At 40.6% G+C, this 16,553-nt stretch overlaps 1 protein-coding gene across 8 annotated transcripts in view; it reads right to left on the bottom strand.

Annotated features, from left to right (window-relative positions):
* Positions 1-353: 353 nt before the first annotated feature.
* Positions 354-16,553, bottom strand: part of LOC119658752 (homeobox protein prospero-like) — a 227,168-nt gene continuing 210,968 nt past the window's right edge. For 4 of the 8 annotated variants that reach the window (XM_038066436.1, XM_038066437.1, XM_038066442.1 and 1 more), the window contains 2 exons: positions 6,608-6,767; positions 2,236-2,415 (listed from right to left, as the gene is read on the bottom strand). In XM_038066436.1, coding sequence (XP_037922364.1) covers positions 2,236-2,415; positions 6,608-6,767 — 340 coding nt within the window. Of the gene's footprint in view, positions 2,416-6,607; positions 6,768-16,553 lie in introns of all 8 variants that reach the window. The other 4 variants (XM_038066439.1, XM_038066440.1, XM_038066443.1 and 1 more) reach the window with 3 other exon arrangements.

The raw sequence follows: 16,553 nt of genomic DNA, 5'->3' as shown, positions 1-16,553 counted from the left end.
TTATTGAATAGATAATTTAAAAATAACGATGAAAACTTGTTGTTTCGTTTTTTTTTATTCTTACTTTCATTGTAATTCATAAAGTAATAGACTGAAACTTTTCGGAGTTAAGACCTCAATACGATTTTACAATTTTCGGCAGTAAGAGAATTGAATATTTTATGAATTGTATATGATCTGTGTTATCTTATATGCAGCGATGGTTAAGAAGTTATAGACACCGAAGACCTCCAGGAAAATATGAGCTTAAATAAGATAATACAATAACCGGTATATGTGCGTGGCCTGCCGTCATGAAAACCAAAAAGAGGGCTACAAAAGAAAAAGTGAAAGAAAAAATAAAAGTCAAATAATTTCGATTAAAATCTTCTTTATATTACACTTTCCAATTATAATAATAAAAATAAAATATATTAACACTTGCATTATGTAATAGTAATTAAAAATAGTATAAATACAGAAACTAAACATAAGCTATTTCATAAACGTAAATCTATAATTCATAGAAAACGATCTACATCTTTCAACTCTTCTAATTTCTTTCACACCCATTCAAATTCATATTCAATCAAGTTGATTTATCTTTCTACGCAATTCTCGTCGTTCCAGCATAGATCGTAATCTAAAGAAAAAGACTAGGAATTCAATTGTGGGTGATTCGACCTTTGGTTCAGTGTGTTAAAAACTAAAATATTAAACTAAAAATGGTGAAAAAAATACCACTCATATGGTAGTAAAACCAATTCCGATAATTAATCATGAAATTCAAATCAATTGTTCTTTTTTCTTTTCAATATTCGACCAATTTCTGCTCTTTTTACATTTTATCAATGTTTTGCCCCTAATTTTAATTTGATTCTTTTATTACATAGGTTATTTTGGTTTTTTTTTCTTTAATAAAACATCATATATTTATATAATACCGCCTGACATCAAATAATTAGTTTTTTTATTTTTCTCATTTTACTTTCTAATATTTTTTGGTATTTTTGAATAAATGACGGATAGGACTATTTACAGGATGTGTTTTGCCTAAGAATTACACGCGATGCTTAGGGTTCTTTCCAACTAACATTTTTGGTGTAATAGTTGTAAGTAAAAGGAAATTATATTAACAGATTTTCTGTAATGATAAAATCAATTGTATTGTCGTTATAATTCATGTTGCGGTTTAAATTTCTCGGTGTTTATATACAGCAGTGACTTCTTCATATACAATACACCAGCTTTTTTATTTGAACCCTTTTTCATAGACTAGGTTAGATAAATTAGCAATTATGTCTTCCAGTTGCTAAACACAATAAAAGAAAGCATCTCACCGATTGAAAAGGAAACAGCTACTAGCTTTAAAAAATCAACAACAAATTAACAGATACTTCATAAGGGAATATTCATTTGGAAACTTAATTTTACTATGAAGGACTTTCTTAAGTGAATATGGATGCTTTCATGATTTTGTCTATTATAATTGTTGGAGTTCCAGCAACAAAAGACTTTCCTTGATTACTACGAAACTATTTTAGTTGTTCGTGAGTTTTGGTTTGTGGTAATTATAACGAATAATCTTAGCCTGGTATGTTTTTCTGCTAAAAACGAAACGAAATTGTCGTTGCTGCTTCTGCGATGCTGCAATACAGTTTACACTCAACACGATCATTTTATGAAGTCCATATTTCTATTTTGCATGTTGTATAGGAAATCAGCTTCCTACAGAGAGGTTTTGTGGTGTTATCCTGTGCGCGGCATTTGATGATCCTATTGCATTTTGTTGATGGTTAATTTCGTGGATGAAGAATGTGTGCGGCTATCGTGAGTTCTAAATTTTTTTAAGGGTACTGGAGAATTTCCTATTTTGAATTGTTTGTGACGATTTTCTTTTGAATTTTCGTATATCGCTTTCGACTGGTTTCTTTGACATGTTATTTTTTTGAAATCAACTTTAAATTTATTTTTGCAAATATGAATTTTGTATTAATTTTTTTTTCTTCCATACCTCTTAATTTTTTAAAATAATTTTTGAAATGAAGGCCTAAACGCGAGTATATCGTCGATTATTGCAGTCGCTTTTTGGACGTAAGCACACTACATTATAGGAACCACAAAAGTTGTTATATCTTAATTTTTTAGTTTTTGCTTTGTTTAACATTTACTTTTAGTTTTTTATGTATATTTCACAATGTTAAAATTTTTCTTTTCTAAATCATTACTTTTCTTCGTCGTGTAATCAAATTCATTTTATTCTAACTGTTCCAAAAAGTTTGGTGATTTGAAATATTCCGGCACAGGATCATCTAATCGCGATATTATCTTATAGATGGACTTTTTCCATGATTGTTCAGCATCTTTACCACTCTGTATAGCCCTAAAAAATTCACGCAGAGTTTGTTCAACCACGTATCGAAAGTTCTGCGGAACCTGGAAAAAAAGAATAAAATTGAAAATTACTTTCAAGTGCTATGAAAAGGTAATAAATTAATTTTGAGCGGAACATTGGAGAGATATTCTAATGTTGGGATAATGCCCGAAAGAAGCTGCGTTGAGGTGATAATTGAAATAAAAAATGGCAGCCAATGAAGAATAGAAAATGAATGAATAGAAAAATTTAGATTGCACGTGAAATCTATAGCTGATCATGGTTGAGAACTGATTGATTAACCCTAATTATTAAAATCAAAGATTGCCTTGAAGATATTTTTCCTTTTTATTGACTAAAAGTATTTGATTGCGAAGTGGCTCTTGGAAGAAGTCAAAATGTTAGGCCATAAAATAGGACTTAACGAGGCCGGGGGATACAAAGCGATGAGATACTTGTATACTTCGACGTAAAAGAGCTGTTCCCAAGTGTCCCGATGAAGGAAGCCCTATGCTTGTTCGAAGAATGGATCACGATACACGAAAACCCATTCGAATGGAGGAAGAAGGCTAAACTGTATAAGAAACGTGCATGAGTGAATCCTATTTCACATTCAGGAAAAATTTTTATAAAACAACCTCCGGGACAGCAATGAACAATCCCCTCTCACCGCTGCAATGCGATGTATTTATGGAGAACCTGGAGAATGAACTCGGAGAAGCTGGGGCACTCCCGAGATTCTGGATCAGATACGTGAACAATGTATTAGCAATCATCAAAAGGAAAGAAGCAGGAACTATCCTCGAGAGACTCATCCGGGTGCATAGGAACATCGAGTTCACCATGAAGATCGAAAAGGAAAGGGAGATACCGTTCCTAGCCTTAAAAATAATCCAGGAAAGAGGGGATTTTAAATTCGATTTCCACCATAAGATGGCGGCATAGAACTTCATGATTCACAGGATGGTCGTAGCAGCGCTCAATGAGGAGAGAAAAATAAAGGAATGAACTATATCTTAGAAACAGCCAAGAAAAACGGATACAACAAGAACCTCATCGAAAATCGGATCAAAAAGAACTACGCCAGGCCAAGAGGCCAAGAGGTGAACACAAAACCTAGGCAATGAATAACATTAACCTACGGACGCAGAACATCAAAAGTTGGCTACATAAACGGGTCACCTCGTTTAGCAGACGATACCTACTTAGAACCCGGTTACTCAGTCAAGGACAAAAAAGAGTGTACTTGAAAAAACGGCATTTATAAGATTTTCTTTCCAGACTGCGACAAGATTTACTTAGAACAAAACGGCTGGTCCACTAAAAATAAGAAAAACCCCCACATAAAGTCTGCGGTTGCCAGACATATATAATAGAGCAGGGACACCATTTGTCGTTGGACAACGCCAATATTTTGAAGGAAGTGAACGACGTTAGGAAACTAGACTCCCCCTCCTCCTCCTAGAGAGTCTCCACATCTCGAAAATCTCCCCGAAAAAAAGGCTAAACACGGCCATGGGCAACAATTTTTCAACCTTGGTGGAACTTTTATGAAGGACTAAGAGAAGAAGGGATTTGTTATTGTGACTAGAGGCCGGATACCAGCCGACTCAGCTGCGAATGAGTGCCTGAGTAAGTTAATAATCTCGGGCGACCGCAATGCTGATAACATTGCCTTCTACAGTGTATTGCAGTGTGCCATCTTGAACGAAGTGGTCTAAGGCACTTCAAGGCCCTGATCTATAATATATTGGATCAGGATGCGCCATCAATTATTACTATTATTATTATTATTGTGTAGCTTGGGCTAGGGGCAAGCAATTAAAATCGAATTGGCTGAAGGTGTAAGTGTCAACCCATCACTATTACGGCTGCCTTACGGGGTATGTGTAACTATTAAAGTAATTCATCCGAGAGACATTTCCTTTTTACACCCAGTGTCTTAATCAGTAAAAGTACTTCTTTTTCTTCAGCCTTTTTCCCGTTCGCAAGAGGCTCGTCGTGATCGGCTTCAGCCTTTTTATTCTATCAAATACCTGACCTGGATGTAATGGCGAGGTTTTTAAATGACCATCAAACGTATGAAGCCACCGTTATTACGGTCGGCGTTTTGGTCGTTTACCATCGACTACGATGTTCAGATCAATCTTGGCAAATGAATTCTCGTTAGCGTGAGTTAGGTAACCATACCATCGAAAATGCCTCTCTCGCAGTTTTTCCACGATCGGTACAACCCCATCTCGACCGCGGATATCCTCACTTTGGATGTGATCAAAACATGTCACGCCACTAGTCCAGCACAACTTTTTTGTCTCCATTACCGCAAGACGTCGTTCATTGTCTTTTATAGCCGGCTAACACCCAGTAGAAGTACTTGTTACACCAATATAATTTTCCTGACTGCTTTCGAAGTTTGAATATTCAAATTTGAATCATCAAGCCTTTGCACCGAAAGGGAAATTTATCGTTGTGGCTGCTTTGCCTCGCTACATGGCTGGAGAATTTTGTTCTTCGCAAGGGAAAAAAACGGCGAGTATGTCGACGCGATTCGAGACAAGCCGACATGGAGTTTTTGTTTTGAGACGACAATGGACAAATGACTCAAAATTACAAGTTTTTCCCCTTCTCCACTGCTCCGTTTTCACTAGTTCTTTTTAAGAGTATAAAATAAGTGCAAACTGAAATTAGTGAGAAAATGGATTGTTGTTTGGTGTCATTTTCACTGGCCGAAATCGCGAAAATCTGTAACGCAGCAGCGACAGTGGAAACACCAAGTTACAAGCATCTTGCCCATTTGCGAAGCTAATTATTTTCGTTTTTTTGGCTGGTGTTTGGTCTCGTTGGTTAGGTGAACGCCTGGCGCTTCCCTCAGCATGGAGAAGCTTCGTTGACTGAATCTCGAAAGCGGCTAACCACTGGGCGTTCACTGATTGGAAAAGCTTCCGACTTTGTAGCCAGGTGTCAGAGCGGCGAGGAAAGTTCGCCAAGCTCGCAGTCGATAGAGATGTGTATTTTGCCCACTCCGTTCCGCCAGATTCCCCAATGTCAGAACTTGCGCAGTCCACGAGCACCGAAAGTAAAGAAGTTTTTTTTTCCACCAGATGCCCGGTTTTTCTTTATTTCCAGGAGATCGTGAAGTAAGAAGCCAGCTCATGAGCGATCACTATGTGCAGGAATAGACCGGCATGATTTATCCGCAGATAAGCAGTTGGTGCTGCAACAACCCGCTTCCAAGATCATCTACCTTACTCGAAGCCGACCCTCAGCACCCCATCGTTTCAAGAAAATTCTTTCCAGAGTATCCTCGTCATCGGTCTCATCATCATCGCGTCAACGTCAAACAAGTCAAACCCGAATACTACGAAATATGGCAAATTTGTCCTTTAATCAAATATGAAACAAGTCGGGAAACTGGAAGCTTGAAGCTTCAGATATAAAAGGTTTTGTGTTTGCCACTGATTTTTTTTTCGGCTTTTTGGGTTGGGTAGTTTCCGAAAATGAGTCCTGTCTCCCTTTAAGTGCGTACATTTTGACCCCTTACTCGTGCACTTTGCAATTCACGCCCAAACTAATATCAGTTTCGGAAAGTGTCAACCGAAACATTTCATTTGATACCGCACACAACTATATCCGGCGAAAAGAAAATATTAAATCCCCCCGTTTGCAAATTAAATCCCCCCCTTTAAACTTCATCTAAATATATGTCATTTCATAGTTCCCATCTGCCCACCAAATTTCGTTCAGATCGGTTTAGCCGTTTTGGAGGAAAGTGCGTGTGACAGACAGACAGACAGACAGTGAATCGATTTTAATAATATTTTGTTTGTTTGTTTTGCTTCTTGATGGTAATCGAACAGAGAATTTTTAGCGTAGAAATTTCACTGGATATAGCTTGAAACTAAAATGATAAAATGCTATTGTCAGTGGAACTCGCTTAGAATACCATTTCAACAGGCTAGGAAGGACTAATTAACTAATTAACTAATAAATTGGAAATAGAATGTACATGATTGATTTAAGCCCATATAGTAATTGTACTGATTGTATGACATGCGGCAGAATGGAGTTTTGGACACTTAAGCATGCATGGCCCTTCTAAGCTCTTTAGTTTCACCACTTTCTGATAATTTGTCCTTGCGTGCACTCTACATACTATAGCGAAAATTAATTGGCCACTCAAGATGAAATTCAAGCAAGTGTGTCTTTAATTTATCTTGTTTTTTTTTTTTTGGACATTTACAAAATTTCGCCCACCTGATTTCTGCATACCTCAATGTGGTTATTCCGATTATAATGTAAATTTAGCACTCGATAAAGTTCGCTGTCGCCACTAACATGAAGATCATCGGCATTTTTAACGCCTTCCGTGATAGCTTGACGTGCGTACTTCTCCATTTGAATGTAGTAGAATTCTCTGAAATGAAAAATTGTGAAAATATCTATTTAGTTTTTGTGCAAGAGTAAATTTAAATTTAGTCTTATTAAAGATTCATTCATGCAAGTATGAGGTTAGACAATTAAGTAATTAGACTGATTTTATTGCCGCGCTTGTGGTAAACCTGCAACCTTCAAATTCCCATCCCCTTCCCTTCAAATCCCCTTCCCCTCTCCATTGATATATTCTCCATCACTCTAGCTTGTTTAGTTCGCCTGCTGTGCCGTGTTGAGTAGACGTGTGTTGGTGGTGATCGTCACGAAAATGGAGAAGCGAAATCTAGAGCAACGCATCGTGATTAAATTTTGCACCAGATTCAGCGAAATAACTTCTGAAAGGTACGCTAAAATTGTAAAAGTGCATGGTAATAGTGCTCTTAGTCGTGCCCAGGTGTTTTGATGGCATAAAGAGTTTACGGATAGGCGTGAAAGCGTGGAAGACGAGGCGCGGAATAGGAGACCAGTAGAGGTGCGGGCTGATGCGAATGCGCAGCGTGTGCGCGCCCTAATCCGTGAGGATCGGCGTTTAACAGGTCGAATGTTGACCTCGGAACTGCGAATGAACCGTGAAACAGTCAGACAAATTCTAATAGGCGATTTTGGGATGAAAAAGTTATGCGCGAAGTTGGTTCCAAAGAACCTTTCTGAGGAGAAAAAGCAGCATCAAATGATCGTCGCAGAAGATTGTTTGGAACAAGTGGAAAACGATCCCACGCTATTTGATCAAGTTATTACCGGCGATGAGAGCTGGTTTTTCCACTACGACCCGGAAACCAAACGCCAAAGTTCACAATGGTTGTCTCCGCACGCCCCCGCCCGAAGAAAGCTCGAATGAGCGAGTCGAAGGTGAAAAGGATGATTATTACCTTTTTTGATGGCCGTGGAATCAAATCGCAAATCAAGTCTACTATCACCCAGTACTCGAAAGATTGCGAAAACGAGTCAACAGGGTGCGACCAGGCATCGCTCGTAACTGGATCCTTCACCACGACAACGTGCCGTGCCACACCGCCCTCAGTGTGTCCCAGCATTTACCCTCTAAAGGGATCGCCGTGTTGCAACAGCTGCCTTATTGGCTAGATATATCACCCTGTGACTTTTTTTGTTCCCTAGAACAAAATCGGTGGTCAAAGGAATCCATTTTATGTCAATTACGGACATCCAAGCGTCCGTGACGAGGATACTCGCGAACATCCCAGTCGAAGCGTTCCTGAAATGTTACGAAGAGTGAAAAACACGCCCTAGGGGACTACTTTGAAGGGAATGGCAGAGTTGTAGAACGATTTTTAAATATACGGTTTTTGTGGAATCAGTCTCATTAACTCCGCCATGCTATTAACATAGTATGCTGGTCCCAAGCCCAGGTAAAGGAGGAGGGTTTGAGGCAATGTACTCTGTACTATCCTCAGTATAACAAAAATAAAATGCTGAGATCAGGGAAAGAGATAAATAGAGTATAGTTGGAGTTATTCTACTATGCTAAATCCTACCTGATCTCTCTTGGTGGCAGGCCCCGCGACAGGTCGACCAAGAAAATGCATACAATGTCGTTACAAACATGATGATCGGATTGAGTCACAAGCCTCGGAGAAATGCTAGGGCGTCCACCTCAGTCGACGCGGCAGGACGGGCCCCGGTCCTGTCGAGAAATGGGCAAGGGTTCTTGACGCATGGACGGCGTCAGGATGTAAGCAAGTTAGTCCGCACACAACGAACAAAACAAATACGTGTCTGCACGCTAAATGTTGGTACCCTAACTGGAAAGACGGAGGAACTCGCAAGAGCTAGGCTCTGCAAGAAACCCGATGGTCTGGTGCCAAAAGCTGCGACATTGAACTCGAACGCGGTAAAAATGGCTACAAACTTCTCTATTTTGGTAACCCACACACTCAATATGGTGTTGGCATTGCCATCTCAGAGGGTTTCCGTGATGCCATTAAAGAAGTCGAACGATTTGATGATCGGCTGATGAAGCTCACCATTATATCAGCTGATCGCACTATTCACTTCTTCATCGCATATGCACCACAGACAGGTCGACCTGATGCCGAGAAAGATGCCTTCTGGCAACTTCTCGATGAAAAGACTTGTCACGTGCCTGCTAACGATTACATAATCATTGCCGGCGACCTTAATGGCCATGTGGGTGAAAAGGCAAACGGTAACAGGTGCCATGGGGGAAAGGGGTTCGGAGCGCGCAATGAAGGTGGGGAGCGTATAATCGATTTTGCGGACACCCATGACCTTGTACTTATGAATACATGGTTCATCAAACGATTGTCTCATCTTCCCACATTTTATAGTGGGAACAATAAAACGCAAATCGACTATATTCTCATAAGACGCCAACATTTTACCACTGTCACTGATTGCAAAGTCGTTCCCTATGAGACCATCGCACCTCAACATCGGCCGTTGATTGCCGTCCTGCGAATTAAGCCACCGATAAAACAGCGTGAGGAACGCACTGGCCCGCCGCGCATTAAATGGTGGCGATTTGGTGAGAAGAAAGAAGAAACGGTCTCACTCATACGATTGCCGACCATTACGAATGTGGAAGAATCATGGAACCAAATGAAAGACACGATCCACAAAGCGGCCTCTGCAACCCTCGGGGTCACCAAGCCGAGTAAGCGGTACATCAACCGAGATACTTGGCTTTGGAATGATGATGTTGAAATAAAGGTCCGTGAAAAGAAACGCCTCTACCACAAATTTCTCGACGATAAAACGCCTGCTAATTGGCAAATTTATAAGAATGCCAACCGGGAAGCAAAGAAAGCGGTCACTGTCACCCGAGCGAACCATTTCAAAAATCTTTACGATAAACTGGACACTCGAGGTGGCGAGAGAGATCTGTATCGACTTACTAAAAGCCGTGATGAACGCACACAGGATATCGAACATTTCTGTTGTGTTAATGACAAGAACGGTACTTTGCTTACCAACCGTCGAGCCGCAACGGATAGATGGCGAGAATACTTTGAACAGATTTCAACTGAAGAATTTGCTCATCCTCCACTTCTACAATCATTGCCGACATTTGGAGCAGTTCCACCAGTCAGCGCAACTGAAGTCGAGGAGGCAATAAAACAAATGAAATCGGGGAAAGCAACAGGACCTGACGACATCGCATCCGAGCTCTGGAAAGCGAAGAGCTGGGATCCAACACTGTGGCTCAGTGAATTCTTTAACCGGGTTATTCAGGCAGGAAGAACACCATCTGACTGGCAAGAAAGTACCACTGTTCCAATATGGAAAAAGAAAGGTAGTCCAGCAGAATGTTCAAATTACCGTCCGATCCGGTTACTTTCCCATACCATGAAGATTTTTGAACGCATTCTTGACAATCGTATTCGCGAAATCGTTGAAATAACCGTGAATCAAGCCGGATTTGTCAAGAACTGTGGAACTACTGACGCAATAGACGCTGCGCGGTTACTCATGGAGAAACACCATGAGAAGCATCGCCCTCTTTACATTGCCTTTCTGGATCTAGAGAAAGCGTTTGACTGTATACCACACGAACTTATCTGGTATGCTTTACGACAACACTTCGTGCCAGAAGAACTCGTGCACTGGGTTCAATTGCTCTACCACGATCCGAAAAGTAAAGTTCGAAGTATGGTGGGTGTATCAAAACCGCTTCGTGTCTCTGTTGGAGTTCATCAAGGAAGTGCCCTCTCACCACTCCTCTTTGTCCTTGTTATAGACACCGTCACACGGGATATCCAAAGTCCAGCGCCCTACACACTGCTTTATGCAGATGATGTTTTCCTAGCATCTGATAGCAAAAATGATCTCGAGCAACTTGTTCAGAAATGGAATGAACACGGTCAACACACGGGCAACACGGTCTCAGATTGAATTTAAACAAAACTGAATTTTTGACGACCGATCCCCATGAAACAGGCACAATCACTGTCAGCGGTAGTGATCTGCCCAGAACTAAGCGATTTAAATACCTCGGGTCAACGCTATCAGCCAATGGAGAACTGCGTTATGAAATTGCTTCACGCATTAACGCAACCTGGATGAAGTGGCGTTCCACAACTGGTGTCCTTTGTGATTGACGTATCAACGAACGTCTCAAATCGAAAATTTATGGCAATGTCGTCCGTCCAGTCGCTCTCTATGGTTCTGAGTGTTGGCCGGCCATAAAAGACAATGAACGGCGTCTTGCGGTAATGGAGACGAAGATGCTACGTTGGACTAGTGGCGTCACACGTTTAGATCACATCCGAAATGAGGATATCCGCGATCGTTATGGGGTTGCACCGATCGTGGAAAAGTTGCGAGAGAGGCGTCTTCGATGGTATGGTCACGCAATTCGTGCAAACGAGAATTCACTTGCCAAGATTGGTCTGAACATCGAAGTCGATGGTAAACGACCAAAAGGCAGACCTAAGCAACGGTGGCTTGATACGCTGGATGGGGATTTGAAAGCCTCGAGATTGCACCCAGATCAGGCATTCGATAGAGCCAAATGGCCAAGCCGATCACGACGAGCCGACCCCTCTTGTGAACGGGACAAAGGCTGAAGAAAAAGAAAAAGTCTAAGCTCGTATCCTCAATTTCAACCTAAATTTTTTGCGTACTATGATTTATCTCTGCATTCATAGACAATACACAATGTTCAATATTCACCTTTCACCTTATTCGAGGTGACCAGTTTCACTATTATCATTTACTTCCCTCCCTCCATCCCTTAATTGCTGTACCTCACAAATCCTAAAGATTTTCAATATCAGCCCAACTCTGTATATTTTTTGCAGATATGCGTAGATAGTATGTATGCACATATGTTGATTGGCATAGACCTACTTACCATTATCGATGATTAATAATACAAGTTTAGGTACACTGACCCGGACAATGTTTCACTTTCATTAAAGGTCATATGATATGAAGTGGTATCCGATATACGAGTGCAAGCAATACATATGTTGCAATGCAAGTGGTGTACAGACATCTAAAATTAATTGGCTGCACAAATGCATGTATATATTGCTCGGCAATTTGCCGTGATGTTCTACATTATGTATATTTAATCGTTCATATTGTAGGCGAATCAGATGAAATGCATATATATGTAGGTTTAGAGTATTTCCTCTCGGAAATTGTTAAAGCCAAACCATTATTGCATCATTCGAGCGTAGAAAGGATAGCTAGTCCTTATATCAACCATTGCTACACAATAAAGAGGAATGCAATCTCCATACCTTCAAAAAGTGGAATTTTATGATTTATACCCTTTGCAGGCTATTCATGCTAAAAGGAAGGACATTCATACTTTCTATTTTTAGCCATTGATCTCGCGACAATTTCAGCAATCCAGGACCTATGAACCACACATTGTCAGAAGTCCTAGATGTGGTAACAACTTCTTAAGCGATTCTTGAAATTAGCTAAAGCTGTATTAGATTTTCCTGGTTGCGTTAAAATCCTTTGAGGATAGTTACGAAGAGGTTTGGTAAAATATCCAATCTTTATCAATTTCCATAAATATCTTTGCAGGAAACTGGTCTTCATAATCGCATTTGAAGGCATCTTTTGTTCCTATCCTACCCTCCACACGAGCGCTTTGCCTTTCTCCATGCATCCTGTGAGGAAATTGTCCTCGATATTGCACTAAGAGTAATATGAAATATGTTTACGTACTTGGATGATCCGGTACAATGGAGTATTTCATTCAGAAAACGTCGGGTAACTTATCCCAACATTTCCTTTATTTCTCCTGATCTGATGAGATTCTTCATTTAGAGGATTCTTTCGCCTGGCATATGACAACCGATATGTGAACAGAATATCCTTAAATGCGATGGCATTCCACAAGGAGAACGATAGTGTCACACATATTTTTCTGGATAAAGGCATGCAGCCTCGAGTATAGAAATCCGATCATCCTTTTCTGCGCTAGTTCTATCGGTCCCTGAGCCGTTTTTATTGTTTGAGTAATTTGTAAGATTGGTTCCCGGAAAACATGTAAACGGAGTTGAACTAAAAATCCCTTAGGGTATACTGTGAACAGTTCATCGCTATCCCAACGTATTTCTGTTCCACTGCATAGTATAAAAATCGTAGAATTCTACATCTGAATCTCCATCTCCACCATCATTCTTGCGCGCATATTTATGCATGCATATTTAGAGATATGGAGACGAGCAAGTGGATGGATGAATTTCGGTCCGCGTCGTTAAGTACATATTCTATGTGAATGGGGTGTGCCATAATGCTAACAAGCAGATGGTTCTTTTATGCAGAAATGACGTGTATTTCTTAATAAATAACGCTTATTAAAACGAGCTGCTAAAATGTCGCTTGAGGAACTAAAACCACTCATTCATTTGCACTCCTTCTTTTCTCTCGTCGCCTCATCCCTCTTCCGATTTTACGAATCACTCGGTTGCAGAAAAGGATACAATGTGTTCGCGGGAGACAGTTGAATAGGTGATGGGATGACAAGTTATAGTGGGTGAAATGTGAAATATGATGTGTTGGGGGAAACTGAAGGTGTACTATTGTCATTTGATTCTCGGATTGTTGTAGACATTTTTCAAGAAAACATCGAGCACTATCGTGGATTAACTTTAGCAAGGACACTAGATGTAAGGGAGCAAAATATGTCAGATAATTAACTATGCATCTTCAGTGGATTGGAAAACGATACTTGTTATTGAATAATGAGAAATACAAGACTTTTCTCGTGGAATGAAACATGAATCTGTTGTGCCCTTCCTGAATAATAAAAGAGTGGGGGAGACAAATCTGGTAAAAAGTTTGGCGCTCGTTAACCAATATCTTATGTACATACATAAAGTTGTATAAATATATATAACTACAACTGTTAGAAGCTTGTGGGACCTCCTTTATTTCTAATCACTTTCAATAATCACTTTTCCATAGATTCAACCAGATTGTCTGCAACTTCTGTTGGAATCCTCTCCCATCCTTCCAGTAAAGCTGTTTTCAGTCCATCTTTACTTGTTACTCCTGTTGCCTTTACTCGTCGGTTAATTTCATTCCATCAATGCTCGATATTTATTCTTGCAAATACCGATATTTCGGGAACCACCTGATGAAGGGAACAAGTGGTTCCCGAAATATCGGTATTTGCAAGAATAAATATCCACACCAACGAAAAAGAAACAAGTTTTTTATTATTTCAGCCACTCCTTCATTTTCATAGCAGTATGCTTCGAGTCGTTATCTTGCTGGAAGACGAAAGAACTATCAAGATCCAATGTATTGGCACTTTCTTGCAAATTATTTTTGGGAATATCAATGTAGACATTTTGGTCCATGATTCCATTTATAACATGGAAGGCACCACCTCCCTTTCCACTCATACAGTCTCAGACCATAATACCACCTCCTCCATGTTTGAATGTCGGTCTCAAATTTTCTGGTTTGATCCCTTCTTTCGCCTTTCGCCACACTTTTTCTCGACCATCTAATCCAAATAGGTTAAACCGGCTTTCATCAGAGAAAATGACAGATTCCCAGAACGATTGTGACTTTTGCGCATATCCTTTTGCAAATTCCACATGGCGCTTGCGTTTTAATTTGCTAATATATGCCTTCTTCCTAGGAATTCGGCCGAAAAAAACACTTTCCCGTAACTTGTTCCGCACAAGTGTGACAAGTTTGTAGCAATGGTCTGAGCACCTTTCCACGGCTTGTCATGGACAGTTTTGAATTTCTCGTCTGTGAAACTTATTTATTTTGGGTGGACGCCCACTACGTGATCTTTGGATGCACAGCCCGATTGGTCGTGCTTTTCAGGATTTTGGAAACTGTATCTGGATTTTTATAGATAATAATCCCAATTTCCCGGACAGATTTATCTTGATTTCTCTAGGAAACAATACACGGATCGACTTTGGCACTTCCATCGTGTATGTAAGGTAATTACAGACTAAAACAATTTCCATTCATAAGACTTAGTTTCTGGCCTTTGTCCTTAAAGCCGCCCAACCCCCTATTTCCGACAATATCAGTCTTAAAAAGTAGGTGTTTCTGCCCAGTGTATGTATTCTGTTCTTATCCTCTTAAGTTAGTTTTCGAGTATGGTATTCACAAGCTTTGGGTATAAAATTGTCGTAGAAATCCTTACAGAATTCCCTGGAGATATAAATAACATAGTACAATAGTTCCTTGCTGAGAAAAATGTGTTCCTCGAGCTCGACGGGGTAGCATCGATCAAGAATTGATGAGATAAAGATTTTGTCCATTTTTTGATTTTCACGATTATCTCTCCAAGGATAGCTGAATTATTAAATTTGACCGTTCTTGACCCCTCTTTTTTACGTTTATCACCACAGGTCAATTTTTTGATTCACTCACTGAGAGAGCTGACGGCCTGACGGGGGACCGGTGTGGACGCTAAAGGCCGCCTTAATGGCTCCCGATAATCTGTCGTGGTTGCGGTGCTTGCCTTTCGTCCTCCTCGGCCTACGCACAGCCCAACGAGAGGAGTTCTCGGACAGCCCCGTGGAAATGGTGTACGAGGAGAATCTGGGATCCTCTACTGGACATCAGAGGTTAAGCGACTCTGGAATGCTGTGTCTTAGAGACGCGGTTTCGAAGCTGGGGCCAACTCCACCGTCCCGACTCGTGACAGCTGAGGTCAACACTCCCAGGGACCTCGAGACGTGTACACAAGCCCTCATTAGGGTGGATACTCCTCGAAGGCCACTGCAAACACTATATTCGGGCCCCTTTAGAGCACTGGAAGGAGGCGAGCACGCGTTCAAGCTCGACGTACGAGACGGGCCCAAGTGGGTCTCCTTGTCAAGGCTGAAGGCCTTCGATGAGCCGATGGTCACTTTAAAAAAGCGCACATGAAGCGTCAGATTCGCTCAGTGACTCTATTGGAGGGATCACGTAGCCGGTTTGATAGACCGAACCCGCGCGGTTTCAGCTGGGGGAGGAGTGATGTGGCCTGAACCTGAACGCCATTGTGAATTCGCCTCTGCATTCAATGGCCGTGGAAGCAGCTCATGGCCTGACCGAGGTGTCAACCGGGCACTCTAGTCCTGCCCGCCGTTGGGATGATTGGATAATTTTATAGTAAAGTGTATTTCTTTTGATCAACGATTGTTTTTAATTTATTGAGGAAAACTGTTCCCCAAATTGGCTAGACCACCCCCACACCATAACGTCACCACCGCCGTGTTTGACAGTGGTTACGAGACTTTTTTTTATTTAGCGCTATAACTCGCTTTTTTCCAGACGATCTTTCGTTGCTTGAACTGCAAAACATAAAATTTACTTTCGTCCGAAAAAAATACGTTTTTCCAGGACTTTGCTGGCGTCTTCTTCTGTTAACATTTTCTTTTTTTCTGTTAACATGTGATATGAAGAACTTTCTCCATGCGTCTCGGCAACGATATCCACATTTCTTTAAAAAAATTTAGACAGTGCAAACAGTTTTCCGAAAGCTATCCTTGATATCAATTTCTGAAGCCTTTGTGCTTCGTTGCACTTTGTCGAAAATATGACGTTGTTCACGTTCACTTAATTTAGGTGGTTTTTAGAACGTGGCCTTAATGCGATGAACGATTTTTAATTCTCAGAGATGAGATCTATTCACCAATGTCCCGATTTCCGGGGAAGTTTTACCTTCCTTCTACCGTTTAACCAAAGTTTCCCTTTCTTCAACGCTGGTTCTATTTCTCTTTGCACTCATCTGCCAGAAATTTTGCATTATATTCGAATTTTCTTATACTCTATAAGGAACAAAATCTTTCCTTTTTGATATTTT

Source organism: Hermetia illucens, chromosome 6, assembly GCF_905115235.1.
Source record: "Hermetia illucens chromosome 6, iHerIll2.2.curated.20191125, whole genome shotgun sequence".
NCBI classification, from domain to species: domain Eukaryota; kingdom Metazoa; phylum Arthropoda; class Insecta; order Diptera; family Stratiomyidae; genus Hermetia; species Hermetia illucens.
The sequence above is the reverse complement of the archived record's forward strand: the minus strand, read 5'-3'. Positions and strand labels throughout refer to the sequence as shown.